General features: G+C 45.4%; 1 protein-coding gene across 1 annotated transcript; it reads left to right on the plus strand.

Annotated features, from left to right (window-relative positions):
• Window positions 1-1639: 1639 nt before the first annotated feature.
• Window positions 1640-16740, plus strand: LOC308151171 (voltage-dependent calcium channel gamma-1 subunit-like; the record flags this gene model as incomplete). Its single annotated transcript, XM_080523994.1, has 4 exons — window positions 1640-1874; window positions 11096-11170; window positions 15829-15966; window positions 16508-16740. 4 exons carry the CDS (start codon window positions 1640-1642, stop codon window positions 16738-16740), a joined length of 681 nt encoding a protein of 226 aa, XP_080380120.1.
• Window positions 16741-19486: the final 2746 nt, after the last annotated feature.

The following is a 19486-nucleotide window of genomic DNA, read 5'->3' on the forward strand; positions in this document are numbered from 1 at the left end:
TTAGGTTCTATTTTGCTCTACACCGCTTCGTCCCCCTCTTCTAGTATTGAGACCAAGCCGTCAGTGAAACACACGATCACTTTTACAGGGTCTCAGATTCGTCTGCTGTGGCAACGTATGTGCAGTAACGGTGATATCCCAGGTTACTTCAGGGAACATCCAAGTCCAAGTCTAACTCACACAGTCTCAGGCCTGCAGGAAGACAGCTGCTGTTTATATACACACTGATCCTTATAAATAGTTTACAAACACAAATCCACACTGTTACACATCGTTTTGGAAATGTTTATGCAACAAAGGGAAACACTCCCGAAACCCCCCCCCCCAAAAAAACAACAACTTCCCAAAATTGACCTAAAAAACAGATTTGATAGACTGTAGACTTACTTTGAGTTGTTGTGGTGGTTTTTTAGTTTCTTCTTAATTGATCATTGAAGCAAAGGAGAAGTATCATCATTTTAAGCTTTTTATTAGTCAAATTAAAAGGAGATCAGTCTAGAGTTTGCAAAGCCCAGAGTAAACCCCACCTCTCTGATGAAACAGACATATTTATACCATGTCTCCTCCCACTGGGGTCGTACTGACCTTGGCACAGAGAGTGATGACTTCTCAACAGTTTTCGAGTTTTAGCAAGATGTTTTGGAGGAAGTTTGGAAGTCTGAAAAGCGCATTAGACGAATCGGAATTAGAGCCGTTAATGGCAAAAACAAGAGTGTACAAATCCAATCCATTGTTTAAAATATTAACAGCTCGTTTGCCACATTGTCTTACTCTACATACTGTAGATATTTAAACGTTTTGGCTGCCAAAGTGTGCTCTAGTCTACAGACATATTTGAAGATAACCGTTTACGTGTGAGGTCCCTTTTCATGGACCTTTATACACACACACACACACACACACACACACACACACACACACACACACACACATCCCCACCCACTCTGCCTCTGCCTGTAACCGGATAGGTCGACTGCCTGACGTCTTGACTCACCGGTCACATTTATAGCAACAGATCCCCCCCCCCCCCCCGCCCCACCCACACCCACACCTCACACCCAATGGCAAACCAAACCCCCTCACCCCCCACACTAGTTGGGCAGGTCATCAACTTTCCTGATCTGCCTCAACAGCTGTAAGCCTACAGCCACCGGACCCCCTTTACTGTCAAACACACAGTCAGTGAGTGAGAGAGAGAGAAAGAGAGAGAGAGTTAAACTAGGACAGAGCGAACACACTGGCCGCTTTCCCTCAAACCAGAGACACACATTCGATCGAGAGAGAGAGAGAGAGAGAGAGAAAGAGGGAGGGAGAGAGAGCGGGAGAGAGAGAGAAAGTGAAAGAGAGAGAGAGAGAGAGAGAGAGAAAGAGGGAGACAGAAGACAGAGAGAGATAGAGAGAGAGGGAACAGGGGTAGACCGTGTGAGAGACACTTGTGTGAGGCTTGTGGCTGTTGAGGAGGAACAGAAAAATCAAGATCCAACCATCTCCACAACCCTGCCACACCTACAAGCAGAAACCCCCCGTCAAGTAAGGACCTCGGTGGGCAACCCCACCTCCTCTACTTCACCCAGGGGACGGGACGACACCGATCTACTACCTCCACACTTGGCCGAGCAACCCCACCCCCCCTGGCACCATGCACAAGCACACCAAGGTGAAGATCACCATCTTCGTGCTCGTGGTGGGCATGGTGTCTATGTTCACGGCGGTGGTGACGGACCACTGGGCGGTGCTGAGCCCGCGCGTGGACAAGGTCAACACCACCTGCGAGGCGGCCCACTTTGGGCTGTGGCGGCTATGTCTGAAGAGCATCTACATCAGCGAGGCAGACTACAAGGGGAAAGGCTGTGGCCCCATCAGCCTACCTGGAGGTAAGACCCGACCAAAGACTTGAGGAGAAGTGAAACTGTATTGTAAATCAGAACCCGAGAGGGGCCACCCAATGGGAGCATTGTTTTCTGGCTTCCTTTGAAAGAGGCGTTGCCAGACTAGATGTCTTCTCCATCATGGGCTTTGTTCCAGTATCAACACTATTTGGAATGAATGGACCATATATTGCTTCAGTTGGTGTGGATACTGGAACAACGCCACTCCTCTGAATCTTTGTCAGTGGTTGTTAATATTGGATTAAATATGATGAAAGATTGTATCGACTTCCAGATTGGTAATACCAATAAGTAGGAAGTGTATGTTATTAATCCAGTTATTACACTGTAATCATAAGGATTATAACTAGATAGTTATACTGTTCTCAGCTTGTGCACAGAGAGTTATGCAGGCTGAAATGATTCAACAGTGTTGTGGATTTCAATTATGTTGTAGGAGACAGTATTTGGATAATTGAAACAGGTTTACAGTGAGGGAAGCAATCTCTTATTTAGGGCATGGGCGCTCCCTCCCATGCTTGGGCTTAGCGAGCATGTCACACAACCCCAGCAATCTGGCAATGAGCCTGGCTAGTGTACACTCTGCTCAGTGTGGAAAAATACCTGACAGACGTATGTTTATTGAGCTGACTAAAAAACCAAATGTTGGAGTAACTAATGATGTGAAAAGTAGTAGTTAGCAGTTGAGGTCTATATCAACACACTGAGTGGGCTCTAACTTAACGGTCGTAAAAACCTCTTTGTGCAAACGTGTGTATGTGTGTGTGTGTGTGTGGGGGGGGGGCTGGCAGTGGCAGTAGGGGGTAAATGAAGGCATTTGACATTGTTGTAAACACACCTCTTGTAACGCTACTCCCTCCGTCTGATCACAGGCGAGACAAAGCTCCAGCGCTCTTGGTAATTTCACCTGTTACCACCGACACAGACTGCCATATGCCTGTATTTGGACTGAAAATACAACCCAGTATGTGTACAGTACACCATCAAGATGTGACAGCATCTGGTGAAAGCAGGAACAAGTCAGCCACCGACCAAATGTTCCGACTTTTATTCTGAAAAATCAATGACACAGTAAAAAATTACAAAAGAGTTAATGTGGCCACTATACCAACTGGCGTGCTGACACCTTGACCATGTGCCCATGTATGTAAGGGATCAAATCCTAGTCTCACCACACCATCCACAAGCAAAGCACGCCAAAGCACTTTGGATGCTTTAGATACTTTAGATTTACCCCAATTACTTCAGATTAACGATGACCTTTTCAAGACACAGAAGTGGCCAACAGGAATTACACAGGGAATTACACTTTAGCAACTAAGTCCTGTAGGATCCATCGTTTCCCCAGAGTGATTTTGTTCTCTAACAAGGCCATACACTTGTGTAGCTGCTCTTAGAATAAACCCTGTAATGACTGCAGTTGCTATTAGCAACTATTAGCAAAACTTGATCGTGCTCTGCTAAGCTCATTTCTGATGACTCATGTTTGAGTGATGTGAAGGACTAAAATTACCATTAACTCATTTATGTGACATTTGAGGGAGTCTAAGACTTACAAATCTATAGGAAGGTGACAAATTGAATAGAGCTTTGAATGGATGAATGGACTTTATTGTCATTGCTACAGTACAGGTACCAAACAATGACATTTAGGAGGGGTGGCTCCCCTGGTGTTAGGAAAGGGAAAAAAAAAAACTTTTAGAAAAAGAAAAAATCACAAGAAGGGAAGGAGCTGGTTTACATAAATAAAGGCTATGTACACAATCCACTGTACTATACTGCACAGATAGTCAACTAGGGTTGTCATATTGCACAATAGTATTTTTTCACGTTATTTAAAGTGTCACAGTTTGCAGGCTTGAAATGTACATGTTTGTGCCTCAGCACTACACCTGATTTTTTCAGTCCAGCAGCTGCCATACAATCCGTCCAGACTGTCCAGGGCCCAGAACTTAGGTCTTTGCTGTGTTCAGGGCCTTGTGGTAGAAGCAGTTCTTCAGTCTGTTTGTCTTAGCGGCCAGGGTCCTGAACCTCCTTTTCGAGGGCAGCCTGGTAAAGTGTACGTGCCCAGGGTGGGTCGGGTCCCTGGAGATCTTTGAGGCCTTCCTGTTTGTGGATGAATGATCCCTTTAGGAGCGAGACAGAACAAATGTTAGTTCTAGTTATGGTCTAATGTGATGGTAGGCAGAAGGACTTGTGGGACTTTGGACAAGGACAAGTGGGGGAGATGCCCTGAAAAGACATCTGTTGATTATGCTTACAGCGTCCTTCCTATAGCCTACACAAGAACCTTTTCTCAAGTGAGGAACACAACTCCTCGAGTCCTCTCCTCCATCCTCCACTCGCTTTGCCCTCATAATGCATGGGAGGGAAATATACAGGTATAAGCAGAGGAACCTAGATCTTCTCCTCCAATGCGTTTCCAGTAGTTTCAGTGTTCCTCACAATAATTGAGAAATGGACAAATATTGACAAATATTGAGAAAAGGCTAGTTTTCACCATATGAACGATCCAATAAGCAGCAACACTCTCTCCACAAACTCCCTCCTTGGCCCAAGCTTGGCTTAATGGATCCACTGTGGTACAAGTGAGGAGTGGTTATTTCCTTTCATGTCAGTCAAAGCAGGACCTCTTCCACTCAAACAAATGTTGCCACACCCTACGGCCACCCGCTTAGAACCTGGCTGCCGGGGATTCCCGACAACAGATGGAGATTCCGCTTGAGGGGCTCATTTTGTTACTATGTCTGGCATGTGCCGAATGCACAAAGAAAGGGTTGACCCACCCACACATGCAGGGGACTACTGATAGAACAGTCAGACAGGGGATGTTATGTACCTTAGAGGTTGTTCGTTGACCAGTAGTGACACCATCGGTGAAGCGCCTGTCATTCCATTTGCCACAGAAGACTAGAGGGTTAGCATATAGTGTCGGCTAGCGGTTTTACATGGATTCTCCAATCTACCCCCAACAGCATTGTCTATCACCTATACTGATATTGTCTACTGAGATGTTATATGTTCCTATCTGTTGTTGTCACTAATTTCAGATACATTTTTAATGCACCGGCATCTCACAAGCCAATCTCCAAAGCCTCCTATCAAGGTCCTGCAAAGGAACTTTGATAGCCTTTTTTTTTACAACCATAAAATCTCAGTTTTCAGCAAAAAATATGATTTTAGGGTGAATTATCCCTTTAAACATTAACACACTATGTATAAAATGAGATCAGTCGCCCACTTGCTGCTAACTCAACACATAAGTATCCTAGTGTCGCCCATCGTGTGTGAGAAGTTATGGCATGGATATGGTCCAGGCTGGAAATAACTTCTCTAGTATCTTTAATGCCAGCGTTTAATTTGGCTTCTCAGCTGCGTTTAAAAATTAACCCTTAAATGTTATTGCCGCATCACATCTAAACGAGAGGAATACCAAACACTAGTATAGTACATCACATGGCTCCAACACAGTAACTCACCCCTTTTAGAAATGGAGTGACTTAGTGATAGGGTTTCGCCACGAACATCAACTGTACGGTGCTGGGGTTTCCACAAAATGTCACTGGCACCAAAAAAGGGTTCTTCAAAGGATTCTCCTACAGGGAGAAGACCCATGTTTTGGTGTAAATGTGTTTTTTGAATAAATGTGACACAGTCTGGTAAAAAGGGCCGCATGTCAGCAATTCTCAACTCGCGCGAAAAGCTTGTTTTTCTTGTGTTGAAAACCCCCACTCGATATAACAAACAACAGGAGGGATCACTAATCTGGAACAGAACAATTACATTGCCCTACTTGAGGACTTTTTAACCAGACCCCGTCACAACATTTTTAATACATGTGACCGCCACTCTTGATAACAGACAAAGCTATGACATTTTCTGCAGTGCACGGAGAAGCAGTCTGCAGCCAGTCGGCCAATAGAGGATAAATATAGGCTGCGTAAATACCCAGCTGTTCTTGGAAACCGTGAGGGAGTCAAGTGTGTCTATGTGCACAAGTTCAGTTTAGCAACCCTCCCCGTCCCTGACAGACAGGGACACCTGTCAGAAGCCACACATACTGTAGCCATCGCACCCTCGCACCGCCCCAGCAGTATTCCAGTAAACCATCCCCACAGGACTAACCCCTGACATCCCATCACCCCCCCCCACCCTTCAATACAATCTTCTGACATAGTCCTGACAACAGGTCAGCACCAACCCCTTTAACCTCTCCACGAACGAGGCTAATGCTCATAGCCCGTAGTGCCTCTAACTAGCCCTTAACTTAGCCCTGCCACAAGAGACTTGCCCCTAACCATTAAACCCTTAATCCCAACACACCAGAGAGAGAGACCAGAGAGAGACCAGAGAGAAAAACCAGAGAGAGAGACCAGAGAGAGAGACCAGAGAGAGACCAGAGAGAGAGACCAGAGAGAGAGACCAGAGAGAGAGACCAGAGAGAAACCAGAGACAGACCAGAGAGAGACCAGAGAGAGACCAGAGAGAGACCAGAGTGAGAGACCAAAGAGAGAGACCAGAGAGAGAGAGACCAGAGAGAGAGACCAGAGAGAGAGACCAGAGAGAGACCAGAGTGAGAGACCAAAGAGAGAGACCAAAGAGAGAGACCAGAGAGAGAGACCAGAGAGAGACCAGAGTGAGAGACCAAAGAGAGAGACCAAAGAGAGAGACCAAAGAGAGAGACCAGAGAGAGAGACCAGAGAGAGAGACCAGAGAGAGACCAGAGTGAGAGACCAAAGAGAGAGACCAAAGAGAGAGACCAGAGAGAGAGACCAGAGAGAGAGACCAGAGAGAGACCAGAGTGAGAGACCAAAGAGAGAGACCAGAGAGAGAGACCAGAGAGAGAGAGACCAGAGAGAAAGACCAGAGAGAGACCAGAGAGAGAGACCAGAGAGAGACCAGAGAGAGAGACCAGAGAGAAAGACCTGAGAGAGAGACCAAAGAGAGAGAGAGACCAGAGAGAGACCAGAGAGAGAGACCAGAGAGAGACCAGAGAGAGAGACCAGAGAGAGACCAGAGAGAGAGACCAGAGAGAGAGACCAGAGAGAAACCAGAGACAGACCAGAGAGAGAGACCAGAGAGAGACCAGAGAGAGACCAGAGTGAGAGACCAAAGAGAGAGACCAAAGAGAGAGACCAGAGAGAGAGACCAGAGAGAGAGACCAGAGAGAGAGACCAGAGAGAAAGACCAGAGAGAGACCAGAGAGAGAGACCAGAGAGAGACTAGAGAGAGACCAGAGAGAAAGACCTGAGAGAGGGACCAGAGAGAGAGAGAGCAGAGAGACCAGAGAGAGACCAGAGAGAGAGACCAGAGAGACCAGAGAGAAAAACCAGAGAGAGAGACCAGAGAGAGAGACCAGAGAGAGAGACCAGAGAGACCAGAGAGAGAGACCAGAGAGAAACCAGAGACAGACCAGAGAGAGACCAGAGAGAGACCAGAGAGAGACCAGAGAGAGACCAAAGAGAGAGACCAAAGAGAGAGACCAGAGAGAGAGACCAGAGAGAAAGACCAGAGAGAGACCAGAGAGAGAGATCAGAGAGAGAGACCAGAGAGAGAGACCAGAGAGAAAGACCAGAGAGAGACCAGAGAGAGACCAGAGAGAGAGACCAGAGAGAGAGACCAGAGAGAGAGACCAGAGAGAGAGACCAGAGAGAAAGACCAGAGAGAGACCAGAGAGAGAGACCAGAGAGAGAGACCAGAGAGAGAGACCAGAGAGAGAGACCTCTCCTCTCCCCCCCCCCCCCCCACTGCTGCTAATCATTTCCCCATGACCTGGGTGATGTCCCCCCCACCGACCCCGTATCTCACAAGTAAAAACTCTGTGGGGCGGCTGTGTTGCAGGAAGTAGAGCCGCGGTCTAATGATCGTAAGGTTGGCAGAGGCAGATCGGCGGTTCGAACCCCGGCTGGCCACATGTCGAGGTGTCCTTGGGCAAGACACTGAACTCCAAATTGCTCTCAAGGAGCCGTGCATGGTAGCTTGCCGCCGTTGGTGTGTGAATGTGTGTGCGAATGGGTGAATGAGAGGCCATTGTATAAGGCGCTGTATAAGTCAGTCCATTTACCATTTCAAAGCTCTGGACTCGTGCCCACCAGAACGTCGTCCATCAAACACATACCGGTCCTGGGACGGGCCCTGGCTGCCTGTGGAGCTGCCAATGATGTCTCTGTCAAGTCTGATGTCTCTGTCAAGTCTGGAGTCATAGTGTCATACTGTAGTTCACTCATGCTCAGTGTTCGATACACAGTAGACACATTGACCCTAATGGACTTCAATAGATTACAACAACTGTCGAGTTATGTCCCTTATTTAGACTTGCACACAGCGCATCTTACACGTCGCATACTGTATATGCTGGTGTCACCACACTAAGTCTTGTTCTTAGATTACGCTAATCTAAGGTCTCGGCCTCTGAACCCTCTCAGTTATATTGACAAACCCTGTAGGACTGTCAGCCTATAGGAGTCGAGGCAGACAATATGCATGGTGGGTTGTATTCAGCTCCAACCGGACCGATGCTGCTGCTGCTAGCTAAGCTACACACACACACACACACACACACACACACACACACACACACTCACACACACACACACACACACACACACACTCACTCACTCAACAACAGGTGTGGCCAAATAAAGCAGAGATGAAAACAAGGACTTAGTGTTCGAGCCTAACATGAGCCCCCCACTGCTGATGATACTGTATGTCATTAATAGCCTAGCAGTATATGACTGGCAGTGAAATCCCTGCGATCATTGTAAATGTTCACACTGGATACTGAGGACAGATGACGGATTGTATTGCCTGGATGGAGTATCTGAGCTTTAGCTGGTCAGGTTATCAGCCTCACATGGTTCTAGACCATCCAATGTCCTTATGAGGACCTGGGATAGGATTCTCAGCACAGAATTAGATAGCTGTGCTGGGATACGTGGAGAGCTCCCTCCAGTGTCCTGTCTGTGTGTGTGTGTGTGTGTGTGTGTGTGTGTGTGTGTTTCCGCGGTGAGGAAAGGAAAGATGTAATTAGGTAATAAAGACCCAATGAAGTAGCAGTGGCGCTGCATAATTGACAATCTCTGGACTGAAGTGTGTCCATTAAACTAACTCAGAGCGGCTCTGCGAGAAGCCCTGTTGAGATACGCGGGACACAGGCCATTTCATCCTAGAGTGATGGTGCATGATGATAGGACATGGCCATTCCAGTTATCACAGTAGGTTTATGGTACAGAGAGATGCAGTAGAAGGTAGAAGCGAGCCCTGCGGTGTGGAGTTCGGCTGTTGTCTGCTGTCTACCTTTGGTGGTGATAAACCTAAGGTTTGGCGTACATGCTACGAAACAAAATGGCCTCTGGATGAATCTACGACACAGTCTCTGTCTGTCTCTCTCTCTCTCCCTCTCTCTTCATCTTTCTATTCATCTCTCTCCTTCTCTCCTTTCATTTTTTCTCTCTCTCCATCTCTCCCTCTCCCCCCTTCTCTCCCTTTCACTCTCTCCTCTCCCCTCCCTTTCACTCTCTCCCCCTCTCCCCTTCTGTTCCCCTCTCTCTCTCCCCCCCGCCATCGCTCCCTAAACCAAACATAGAATTCTGTGTTTGAGTCTGAAGCCTGGCTGGCCTCCCTGTATGCTCTGACTGCCTGCGTTCAACCATAATAAGCGGACCAGCCTGTTGCTTAGTAACCACCGCTGTGTTTCCCTGGGATGACCAGTCTCTGTCCTCATTCACAAAAACAACCTCTCTGTATGTAGGTCCCCACTTTCAACATTCACCATTTTAAGTCCTTTTTAACATTTTAACAGGTTCCATCCTTTTGTGGGGAACAGTCATTCTTTATTGAGTAGTACTTGTACGAGCGTAGACATCTCTTTCACAGTGACACGCCACCATTTTGGAACAAAGACACTTTAATGCTCTTTTATATGATTTAAGACCTCAGAGAGACATCAAAAAGAACACTGAACAAATGTGTGTCTGCCCAATCCAGCTTGTTGAACCTCTGTGTACTGTGTGCATGTCCCTCTCATTCTGGGAGGGACAGCGTCTTAAACCTGGCATCCCAAAACCTAGCCACGTGGGTTTCCTAGGAGATAGGGGAATAATCTCCTAGCTCAGCTTGTCTCTTGCCAGACTAACAGCACAGGCCAAGAGATGATGGGACTGATGGGATAACATGCTTAGCTCACATCATTCGACATGACAGTGTGTCTCTTCCTTCCCCTAGTGAGCTGCCTGTGGTTGACATTGAGGATTAGAAGCATGTATGTATGTGTAATGGAATCAAACTCCGCCCCCACACGGCACGCTAAACACACAGTAAACACATGGTAGTGTAAATCAAACGCACCCCTAAAGTACATGAAAGGCAAACAACTGCCATTTCACCTCAGGTCTGACAGGTCTACTAGAGCATATCCCCTCAAAAGCGTTATTTTGACATCTGGCTCGGCTTCAAAGTGTAGTACGATATTCCCCTGTCCGTCCCATGCATTCGCTGTGATCATATTCAGTGGGTCGGCTTTGGCTTGTGCTTAGCACTGATCCCAGAGAGTTAGCACCTCGTCCTCTGGCCCGATACAAAGTGAATGGGATGCCTGTGATATTATGGGATGCCCAAGACATTACCTACACTACCATAACACCAGACCTGCTGTCAATCAAACTAGAGATATGATAGACTAGAGAAAAGACTCAGGTAATCCTGTCAAAAGTTTAACACCTCGTCTGGCCCATACAAAGTGACTGGGCTGCACGCCATATCACGGAAAAGAACCACAGACATGCTGTCAATCAAACCGGAGCCTTTTGATGAGTGGCACGTATAGCAGTTGATCCGTTTGAATTTCTATGAGCAACTTCAAAGGTGCAGAATGTCCAATTGAATAAGTTATAGGTAGTACAAAGGTTTTTAGAAAAGTTCAAAGCTTTTGGCCAACTGTTTCAAGGCTGTAACTTGCCAAAAGTTCAAAGCTTTTGGCCAACTGTTTCAAGACTGTAACTCGCCATTCATTTTACATGACATGGCTGGTAATCGATAACCAGTTAGGCAACCCGATACTCAACTGTGCTTTTATATTATGTTGTGACGAGCATTGATTTTTATTTGATAAATGTCGTAACTTCTGTATAACCTCTGATCTGAACCATCAACTAATGTGTACTTTTATCTCATCTCTCTCTCTTTACTCTCTCTCTCGCTCTCAGTGGAGAACTGCACCTACTTCAAACATTTCACACCAGGGGGAGAGGAAGAGATTTTTGAAGTGAAAACCCAGAGAGGTATTGCATCGCTCCCTTGTGTCCCATCTACACACGTCATGCAGTCATGACCTGCTGATTAGGAGCTGATTTCCATTCTTGACTCCCATGTACAATGTTACAGTAGTATGAACACATGGCCTGGGGTGGTCCAGTGGTCTAGCACCATGGTCTACAGTGCACACATATGCCCATGTCGGCATGGGTTCGAATCCGGCCCATGCCCTGCTGACATGCCCTCTCTCCCTTCTCCTTACTTTCCTGTCTGTCTTCACTATATCTGTCCAATAAAATGAAAAATATGAGTGGGACTGCCCCCACTCAGAAAAAATTACTTTACAGTAGTATGAACAGATCTAAGGGTAAAGACCGAACATCTTCTGCATTTCTAGCTTTATGCATGCTCTGACATACCAGCTTTAAATTAATTCTATATGACACACCCCAATACCTCCCTCAGTGACTCAGTGACCGTGCTACATGCACATGTTAAGCCCATGTAAACACTTGTTTCCTCACAGATATGACAGACTTAACATATCATGCGCATAAGGGCCTTGCGAAGCCTCGTCACACCTGAGTGCATTCAATTTGCACACAGGCACTATACAGTACTTGTATGCACATAGGCCTACTTCGTACTGCATAATCAACAACCACACATAAAATAAATCATACAATCATACATGTACACACCCACATACCCCACTTTATACATACACACAACTCATGCATGCACTTGCATGCACTTACACACACAACTCTCTACGCATGCATGCACATACATACACACACACAGCTTTCCGATGCTAAAGGCTAGGCCCAGAGGCAATCACACAGCCCATCCGCCAAATTAAGCACTGACCCATTCCAAGCACCCCTCGGTATTGTCCACCCTCTCCATCAACCACACTGTCAACCATTATGGAACATGTTAATAAGACACAGAGCAGTGGAGGCTGATATAGGTAGACATCACAGGATGCATGAAATGGAATAAGGAATTGTATCAAATATGTGTCAGATACAGACTCAGACAAACTTACACACTCTGCACTCTTACACAAGTAAACAAAACACACAGCACTTTTCCACCAAGGCAATGAGTTCCGGTTCGGAGCCGGTGCCTAATATCAAACCAGTTCTTTGCGTTTCGACAGCAAATGAGCCGGCTCTCGGCCAGGAAAACTGGTTCCAGAGTGGCACCAACACTTGGCTGGTCTAGAACCAAGAACCCCTTACTGCAGGTGCTGGATTATTGTGACCAAAATCAGTGCATCATTAATTTATTACATTTGTTTAACTGCAATGTGCATAGTCGATGCTAGGTAGCTAGCTATATTAACCATGTTATCTTAATGCTTGATAAAGGTAAAACAAACAAACCTGGTGACTTGGCTGAAAGTGTCCCAAGGAAACAAAAGGGACTAAACCAAAAGCTGTACACAAAGCCAGCCACAACATAAGAAAATGGTCAGTCACTGAAATGGTGTTAATAAGGGTAATGCTTTAATAATCAGCTCATACCTACACATGACATGAAACAAAACATCCACTAGGATAAACAAAACAGGCATCTCCCACTACCTTAATAGTCTGTGGCAGGGCAGATCAAAAAATAAAAAAGTAAAAATAAAAAATGAAAATAAATACTCACCAGCCCCGCCAAGCAAAAAACTAAAAGACAATCACACCTCTCAGACAGTAAACCAACAAACCAGAACCCACCACCAACACAGTCAGAAGAAGTCCAAACAAATCAAACACCAAAACAAAAAAAGGTAGCAATTGTGGTGAGGGCAACCAAATAGTTCCACAGGCTGCAGTCTTTTGAAGGGCTTTGGAGTACATCAGCCACAGGTGCGTCCCATCAGCAGAATCAGCAGGAGCAGCACACCCATGGCCCCGCCTCCTCAGGCACACCTCCTCAACAGAGCCAATAGGCTAGGTGCACGATCTCCACTACTTCCTGAAAGGCACCTGGCATGAACATATCCTGTCTCATTCTATTGGTTTAATTGATTAATCAGCTGTGCACTGTGTGTTCCAACAGTTTACTGCACAGCTGATTAATCAATTAAACCAATAGAGTGAGACAGGATATGTTCATGCAAGGTGCCTTTCAGGAAGTAGTGGAGATCGTGCACCTAGCCTATTGGGGAAGGGACAGGACAATATGCAATAAGGTCTTGTAATGATGATTTCTGATATTGAAGTATAAAATCCAAGTGGGTTTGGAATAAAGTTATTGCTCAGAGGAAAGATGGATTTAAGACAATTTATTCATATGGATCAGGGCTCACACAACTGGCTGTTCACACATCTGTGGTCAGCCAGCAATGAAAAAGGACCAAAGGAATGAATGGTATCTTATGGTATCTTATAGATGGTGGTCAACAAGTTGGCCATAAAACACCTGGTACTACACAAGGGTCTTGGCCTGGCACCAGGAAGTCTAGAATCCTTATCACCGTCCTTGGGAACCAAGTCACTTAAGATAAACATGATTATTAAATTGATGCCCTAGGAAGAAGTTGTCATCCTAACAGGTCTATACACCAGTCATTTGCTGAAGTTAAAGTAAAAGTGGACACAAAATCGCTTCTTCTTTCAGTGGCTAAATGCGCCTTCACGAAAACATGTCAGGTAATTCAACAGACAAATCCGTCGGCTCTTATGCTTCACCATGCAAACCACATTCAAAACAAAGATTTATGTTGCTTCCCCGGCTTATAACAAGCAAAGCTCTATGCGCACAGAGACACACACGCACAAACACGCACCACTCTCCATTGATATTCCACACAGAAACTGCTAACCTGTCTCCCACCCCAGTTTTTAGCCTAGGATTAGGCTTAATTTATGTCTGGGAAACTTTGTATACTTGACTAGACAAGAGAAACCCACATCCCAGTGTTGGCTCTAAGGGAGGGGGGGGGTTGGGATCCAGCACAGGCCCAGCCTCCCCAGCAGGAGATGAAGGCTCTCCCCTGACGAGAGGCTTTCCCCTGGGCACTGTTTCTAGGCGAGCAGGAGGCAGATCAAAGGCCTAGCTCAACATCCCCATCACAACACTCTGACTATATACTGTAGCTGGGATGGCTAGATAAACAGCTTTGAATAACAAGTCACATCTTTTCTAACATACTGTACTGTAGATCCCTTCTCAGCTGGAGGCCGGTGGAGGCAGACATCTGAGGATGTTCTAACGCATGGAATGGAATGAGGAATGGTGTGGTGATTACATGACCCGGATACTATTTGGCAGCCGGACTCTATTTGCCATGACAGTACCATTCCTCATTCCATTCCATGCATTACAATGAGCCTGTCCTTAGACACCAGCCTCCCCATATAGCCATGTATCAGTAAAAGAAATAATGCAGAGATTAATATGTAATTATTAGTAGTATATTTGTAAGTAAGAGATAGATTTTTATTCACTTCAAGAGGACTGTTAAACCAAATATTGCAGCAGTTCACAGCTCTCTAAATGTGCTTACTAGGGGAGGCTGGTGGTGGGAGAAATCGTAAGAACGGCATATTGTAATGCATGGAACGGAATCAGGAATGGTATCAAACACCATTCCTTGTTCCATGCCATGCATTACAATGAGCCCGTCCTCCGATTTCTACCTCCACCAGCCTCCCCAGGTATCTAGTTTCAGTAGTAGTTTCTTTTAGAAAGTTGATTAAGTAAATGGGGAATCGACTACCTTATTAATAATGAATTCAGACCTTCTTTACACTTACATTGCTGACCAGCCAGAACAGATTGTTGTCATATCTTTAATCGTCTGTGAAAGTAGATGATTATGGGGCTTAATTCAAACGATAGCGTGTCCAGACAGTATCCTGCGCTATTATTGATTTAGTCGTGCCATGTTTCCATATAAGGTAATCTATGGTACTGGTCACTGTATAGTACCTTATATGGAAACATGGCACGACTAAATCAATAATAGCGCAGGATACTGTCTGGACACGCTGCGTTTGAATTAAGCCCCATAATCAACTACTTTCGCTAGGCAGAAATCAAAATCAAATAAAACAAAAACACACAGCATTTTTTTTACTTAATCCAATTATGCACCGTGGAGAAATGTGATGCAATATAATTGAGATGGAATTGAACTGGGGACAGAGAATGGTTGGTTTGGAATGACCCAATCTGCCTTTTCATAACAAGCCTTCCTCTGGGCTTGCTACTGATTACTGCCAGACAGAAAACAATAAGCTTCAACACAGTAACACGCCTGCCTGTCTTTATTGGACCTCATTGTAGGATCAACAGAACTCAACAAAACTTTGCTACACATTCATCATTAACAAAGGGCCTCAATACATACAAGTCCTGAATCACACACTGGGATTTTCCACCTATGATAAATAATACAATCATTAATGATGATTTAATGATGATTTTTCCACCACACACTGACAATAATGAATGTTGATTTATGTACACCCCAATCAATTCCATTTGGAATGATAAGAGTCAATAGATATGTTCTAGAAAGATAATCACATGATATGTTGGGTGTTAAACAAACAATAATACACTACAATACGTATACTCTACTGTATTTCTACTGTGGTGAGGAGGACCTACCTGTGAGTCATAGGTCAAAGGTCAAAAGTCATCTTTAAAGTGACCTCTCCTTGTTTCCTGTTTCCAGAGTACAACATCTCAGCAGCAGCCATTGCCATCTTCAGCCTGGCCTTCATGATCCTGGGGTCGCTGTGTGTCCTGGCCTCCCTCAGCAAGGGCCGGGACTACCTCCTCAAACCTGCCGGCATGTTCTTTGCTTTCGCAGGTGAGACAAAATGTATACGGTGCCAGCGGATAATATTAAGAGTTATTATAATAAGTATCTCTTTATTTGAATAGTCCCGTCCCTTACAGAGGGCCGGTGGAGGTAGAAATCGGAGGACAGGCTCATTGTAACGTATGGAATAGAATAAGGAATGGTATCAAACATGTGTTTGGTACTATTTCTGATTCCATTCCATGCATTACAATGAGCCTGTCCTCCGATTTCTACCTCCACCAGCCCTGTGTAAGGGACGGGACTATTCAAATTTCTACCTCCACCAGCCTCCCTTGGTATTTATATTATTGCTGGGGAATCTGTGGTGATTGGCCAGGATCTGATCTATTAGTAAAACTCACTTGTGTCTCTCACTGTCTTCTGTCTGTCACATTGGACGCTGTGTCTGTCTGTAAACCTATGATTGGGGATGCCCCCTCTCACCCACCTCCCCTCCCTCCCCCCCCCTCTCTCTCTCTCTCTCTCTCTCTCTCTCTCTCTCTCTCTCTCTCTCTCTCTCTCTCTCTCTCTCTCCGACCAATCTCAGGCCTCTGCTCCATCATTTCGGTGGAAGTGATGCGTCAGTCGGTCAAGCGGATGATCGAGAGCGAGGACACCATCTGGATCGAGTATTCGTACGCCTGGTCGTTCGCCTGTGCCTGCGCGGGCTTCGTCCTCCTCTTCCTCAGCGGCATCGGCCTCCTCATCATCTCCATGCCCAGGATGCCAGCCAACCCCTGGGAGAGCTGCATGGACGCTGAGCCCGAGCAGATGGAGTGATAGACGGACAGAGGGACGAAGGGACGGAGGACGGAGGGAGGAGGAAGGAAGAGAGGGATACTTCAACATTGTGGGTGGCGTAGTCGGCGAGATTGGTTTGTTCAGGCAGTGGTTGGGAGGAGTGGAGGGCCACACCACCAAAAGGGTGAGCACAATTTACTGGAAATTAAAACATTTGTGACATTTTATTTAATAGATTTTAGGCTCTACAGTAATGGACTGAAGTTTGACTTAAGAAAGGAATTCACTTGATTTTCTTTCACTGTGTGCTTTGTATGATATTTCTGTACATAACTTAATCCGTTTGAAGGTTCTGCAGCTTTTTTGGCATTGAAATTGTTAAAAGTATCAAGTACATGCAATGAATGTGTGTCAAATGTATTCAACCAGGTGACAAGATAGGGAGCTATTCTATAGTATGAAGCCAAATCATTCAGTCATTATCAAATATTGACCTGTTGATATCAACACTTTATATCAAGTTACCTCTATGCCTATGTAATAGGGATAATGTCATTATTGCAGTAATAACATTATCTTAACATGTTATTACATAGTAGTTACATGGTATATGGCGTTGATTGGTTTGTATTATTACCCAAGTGGAAATAGAAGATAGATACATAGGCAACACAACACACTGATAGGTTCAAGTGAGAACCAATGCCCAATCCAAAACATACACCTATGGTATTTCATTCATACACCTATGGTATTTCTGCAGTGTGCCTAGAAGGCAGAATGTTAAAAAGCCAGCCAGTCTGAACCACTGAAGGCTGGAGGTGCCATCAAGACCGGCGGTAGCTATGGGCAGGGGTGGGCCCAGCCCACCCAAACATAAGTTTTGCCCACCCGATCAAAAGTTATTATTTATTATTAAGTTGTTGTTGTTTTTTCAGAATTGTTGTTATTCCGGGGGCGTGTTTGAATGTTTAATGTCATACTTGTATTTACTGTAGGTCCATATCCTATATCCTGTCTATATATATCCTGTCTATAGGTTCAGCGCTGCCCATAGACACTGCCGGCCTTGCTACTGCTAGCACCACCCCCCCCCCCCCTCCCCCCTCCCTAATCGGCCCCAGCCCAGCCAAGGTGTTGGTTCTGGCGCTGGACCTGGGAGCCATACTGGATACAGGAATGGGTTCAGGTCTAGCAGCAGGTGCACACTAAACACAGAAATGTCTTTTACCACCAAAGTGGCCCACCAAAGTGGCCCAATTTCCTTTCCTTTTCATTCACTTCCAATTTCAAGGACACCAAAGTGGAACAAGATAGGAACCGATTTCTACCCACTTCATATTATACGCAGCATTTGAATTGTTGTTTCAAAAGGCCTTATTCGAGAACTCTCAAGGAAAGCAAGACCCTTTCAATGTTGTTGAGTGATCACAGAGTTTTCTTCAGTAGATAGATAGACATCTGCAGTGTTTTCCAACCTTTCCTCGTGTTCTATGCCCAGTCACTTCAGCTCAAACCACCTGACTGCTCTCTAGCCGTGATGCTTGCTGGTTCCATAAACAAGCAGCATGAAAAATAGATGTAAAAAAAAAAATACCTTTGGGGGTAAATGTCTTTGTTACGAATGAGTCTGCTTTTGTAATGTTCAGTAGAGATGGAAAAACTAGGATTATTTTGATACAAAAATGTCCTTTGCTGATGTCTACAGGCAAACCTGTGAGTTCCCATGCCTCTTTTTCCCCATATGATGTTTGATTGAATAGATGGGGGTGACAATAAAAAGATGTTGGCATGGAGATGTCTACAGTATACTTCATATGACTTGTAACAGAACTTGAATTTGCCTAGCAGTCTTTCATATCTGTCCTTGTCTGTTACGATAACTAAGATTTGGCATGCAGTATTGAACCATACTACTATTCAATAGATAGATTGTCCCTGTGCTGTGTACTAAGACGTGTGTGTGTGTGCGTGTGTACATGTTAAGATGTAACCAAAAAATAGTTTCTAATGAAAATAAAATACATTCACTGATATCAAGCTTTGACAAAACCTGTCTCCTGCTTCTTTCTCCTTCATCTGTCTATCTTTCTCCTTCATCTGTCTGTCTGTATTCCATTCATCTCTACATCGGAGGTAGACATCGGAGGATGGGTTCATTGTAATGCATGGAACGGAAAGAGTGTTCCTCACTACCCATTCCCTCGCTCCATTCCATGCATTACAATGAGCCCAGTCCTCCGATGTCTACCTCCACCAGCCTCCCCTGAACCAGACGAGATACCCCGTTTAGAGAGTCGCACAGCTTCTCAGCTGGGTCACAGTGAAACAACAGACGAACAGAGCAACTGCAAACCGGCATTAGCACCAGCCCAGAAGTAGAAGCTAGGTTGGCGTAGGTGGAAAGGAGGTATGACACGGCTGCTGTCGAGTATGCCTGTGTGGCTAAGCCCACACTGTCCATTAGCAGGGCTGAGGGGAGCGCAGGGGGGTCATTTGCATTTGTTATGTTTGGCATTTAACAGGCGCCTTTATCCAAAGCGACTTACAACAAATACATTTCACTAAGTAAGTGAATCATCAATCCACAGTCATAGCAGGGAAAAGTATCTATGCTCAGGCCTGGAGCCATTTGCAGTCGTCGTGCTAGTTAACAGTACAGGGAGGGTAGTAGATGTCTCAGGAGGGACAGTTAATGGTGTAGCCTGAAGAGATGGGTCGACTCTTCAGTCTACAGCAGAAGATTGGGAGTGATTCGGCAGTCCTGACAGAAGGCGGGGAGCTC

The sequence above is a fragment of the Nansenia antarctica genome, assembly GCF_963989245.1.
Source record: "Nansenia antarctica genome assembly, chromosome: 2".
In the NCBI taxonomy this organism is placed as follows: domain Eukaryota; kingdom Metazoa; phylum Chordata; class Actinopteri; order Argentiniformes; family Microstomatidae; genus Nansenia; species Nansenia antarctica.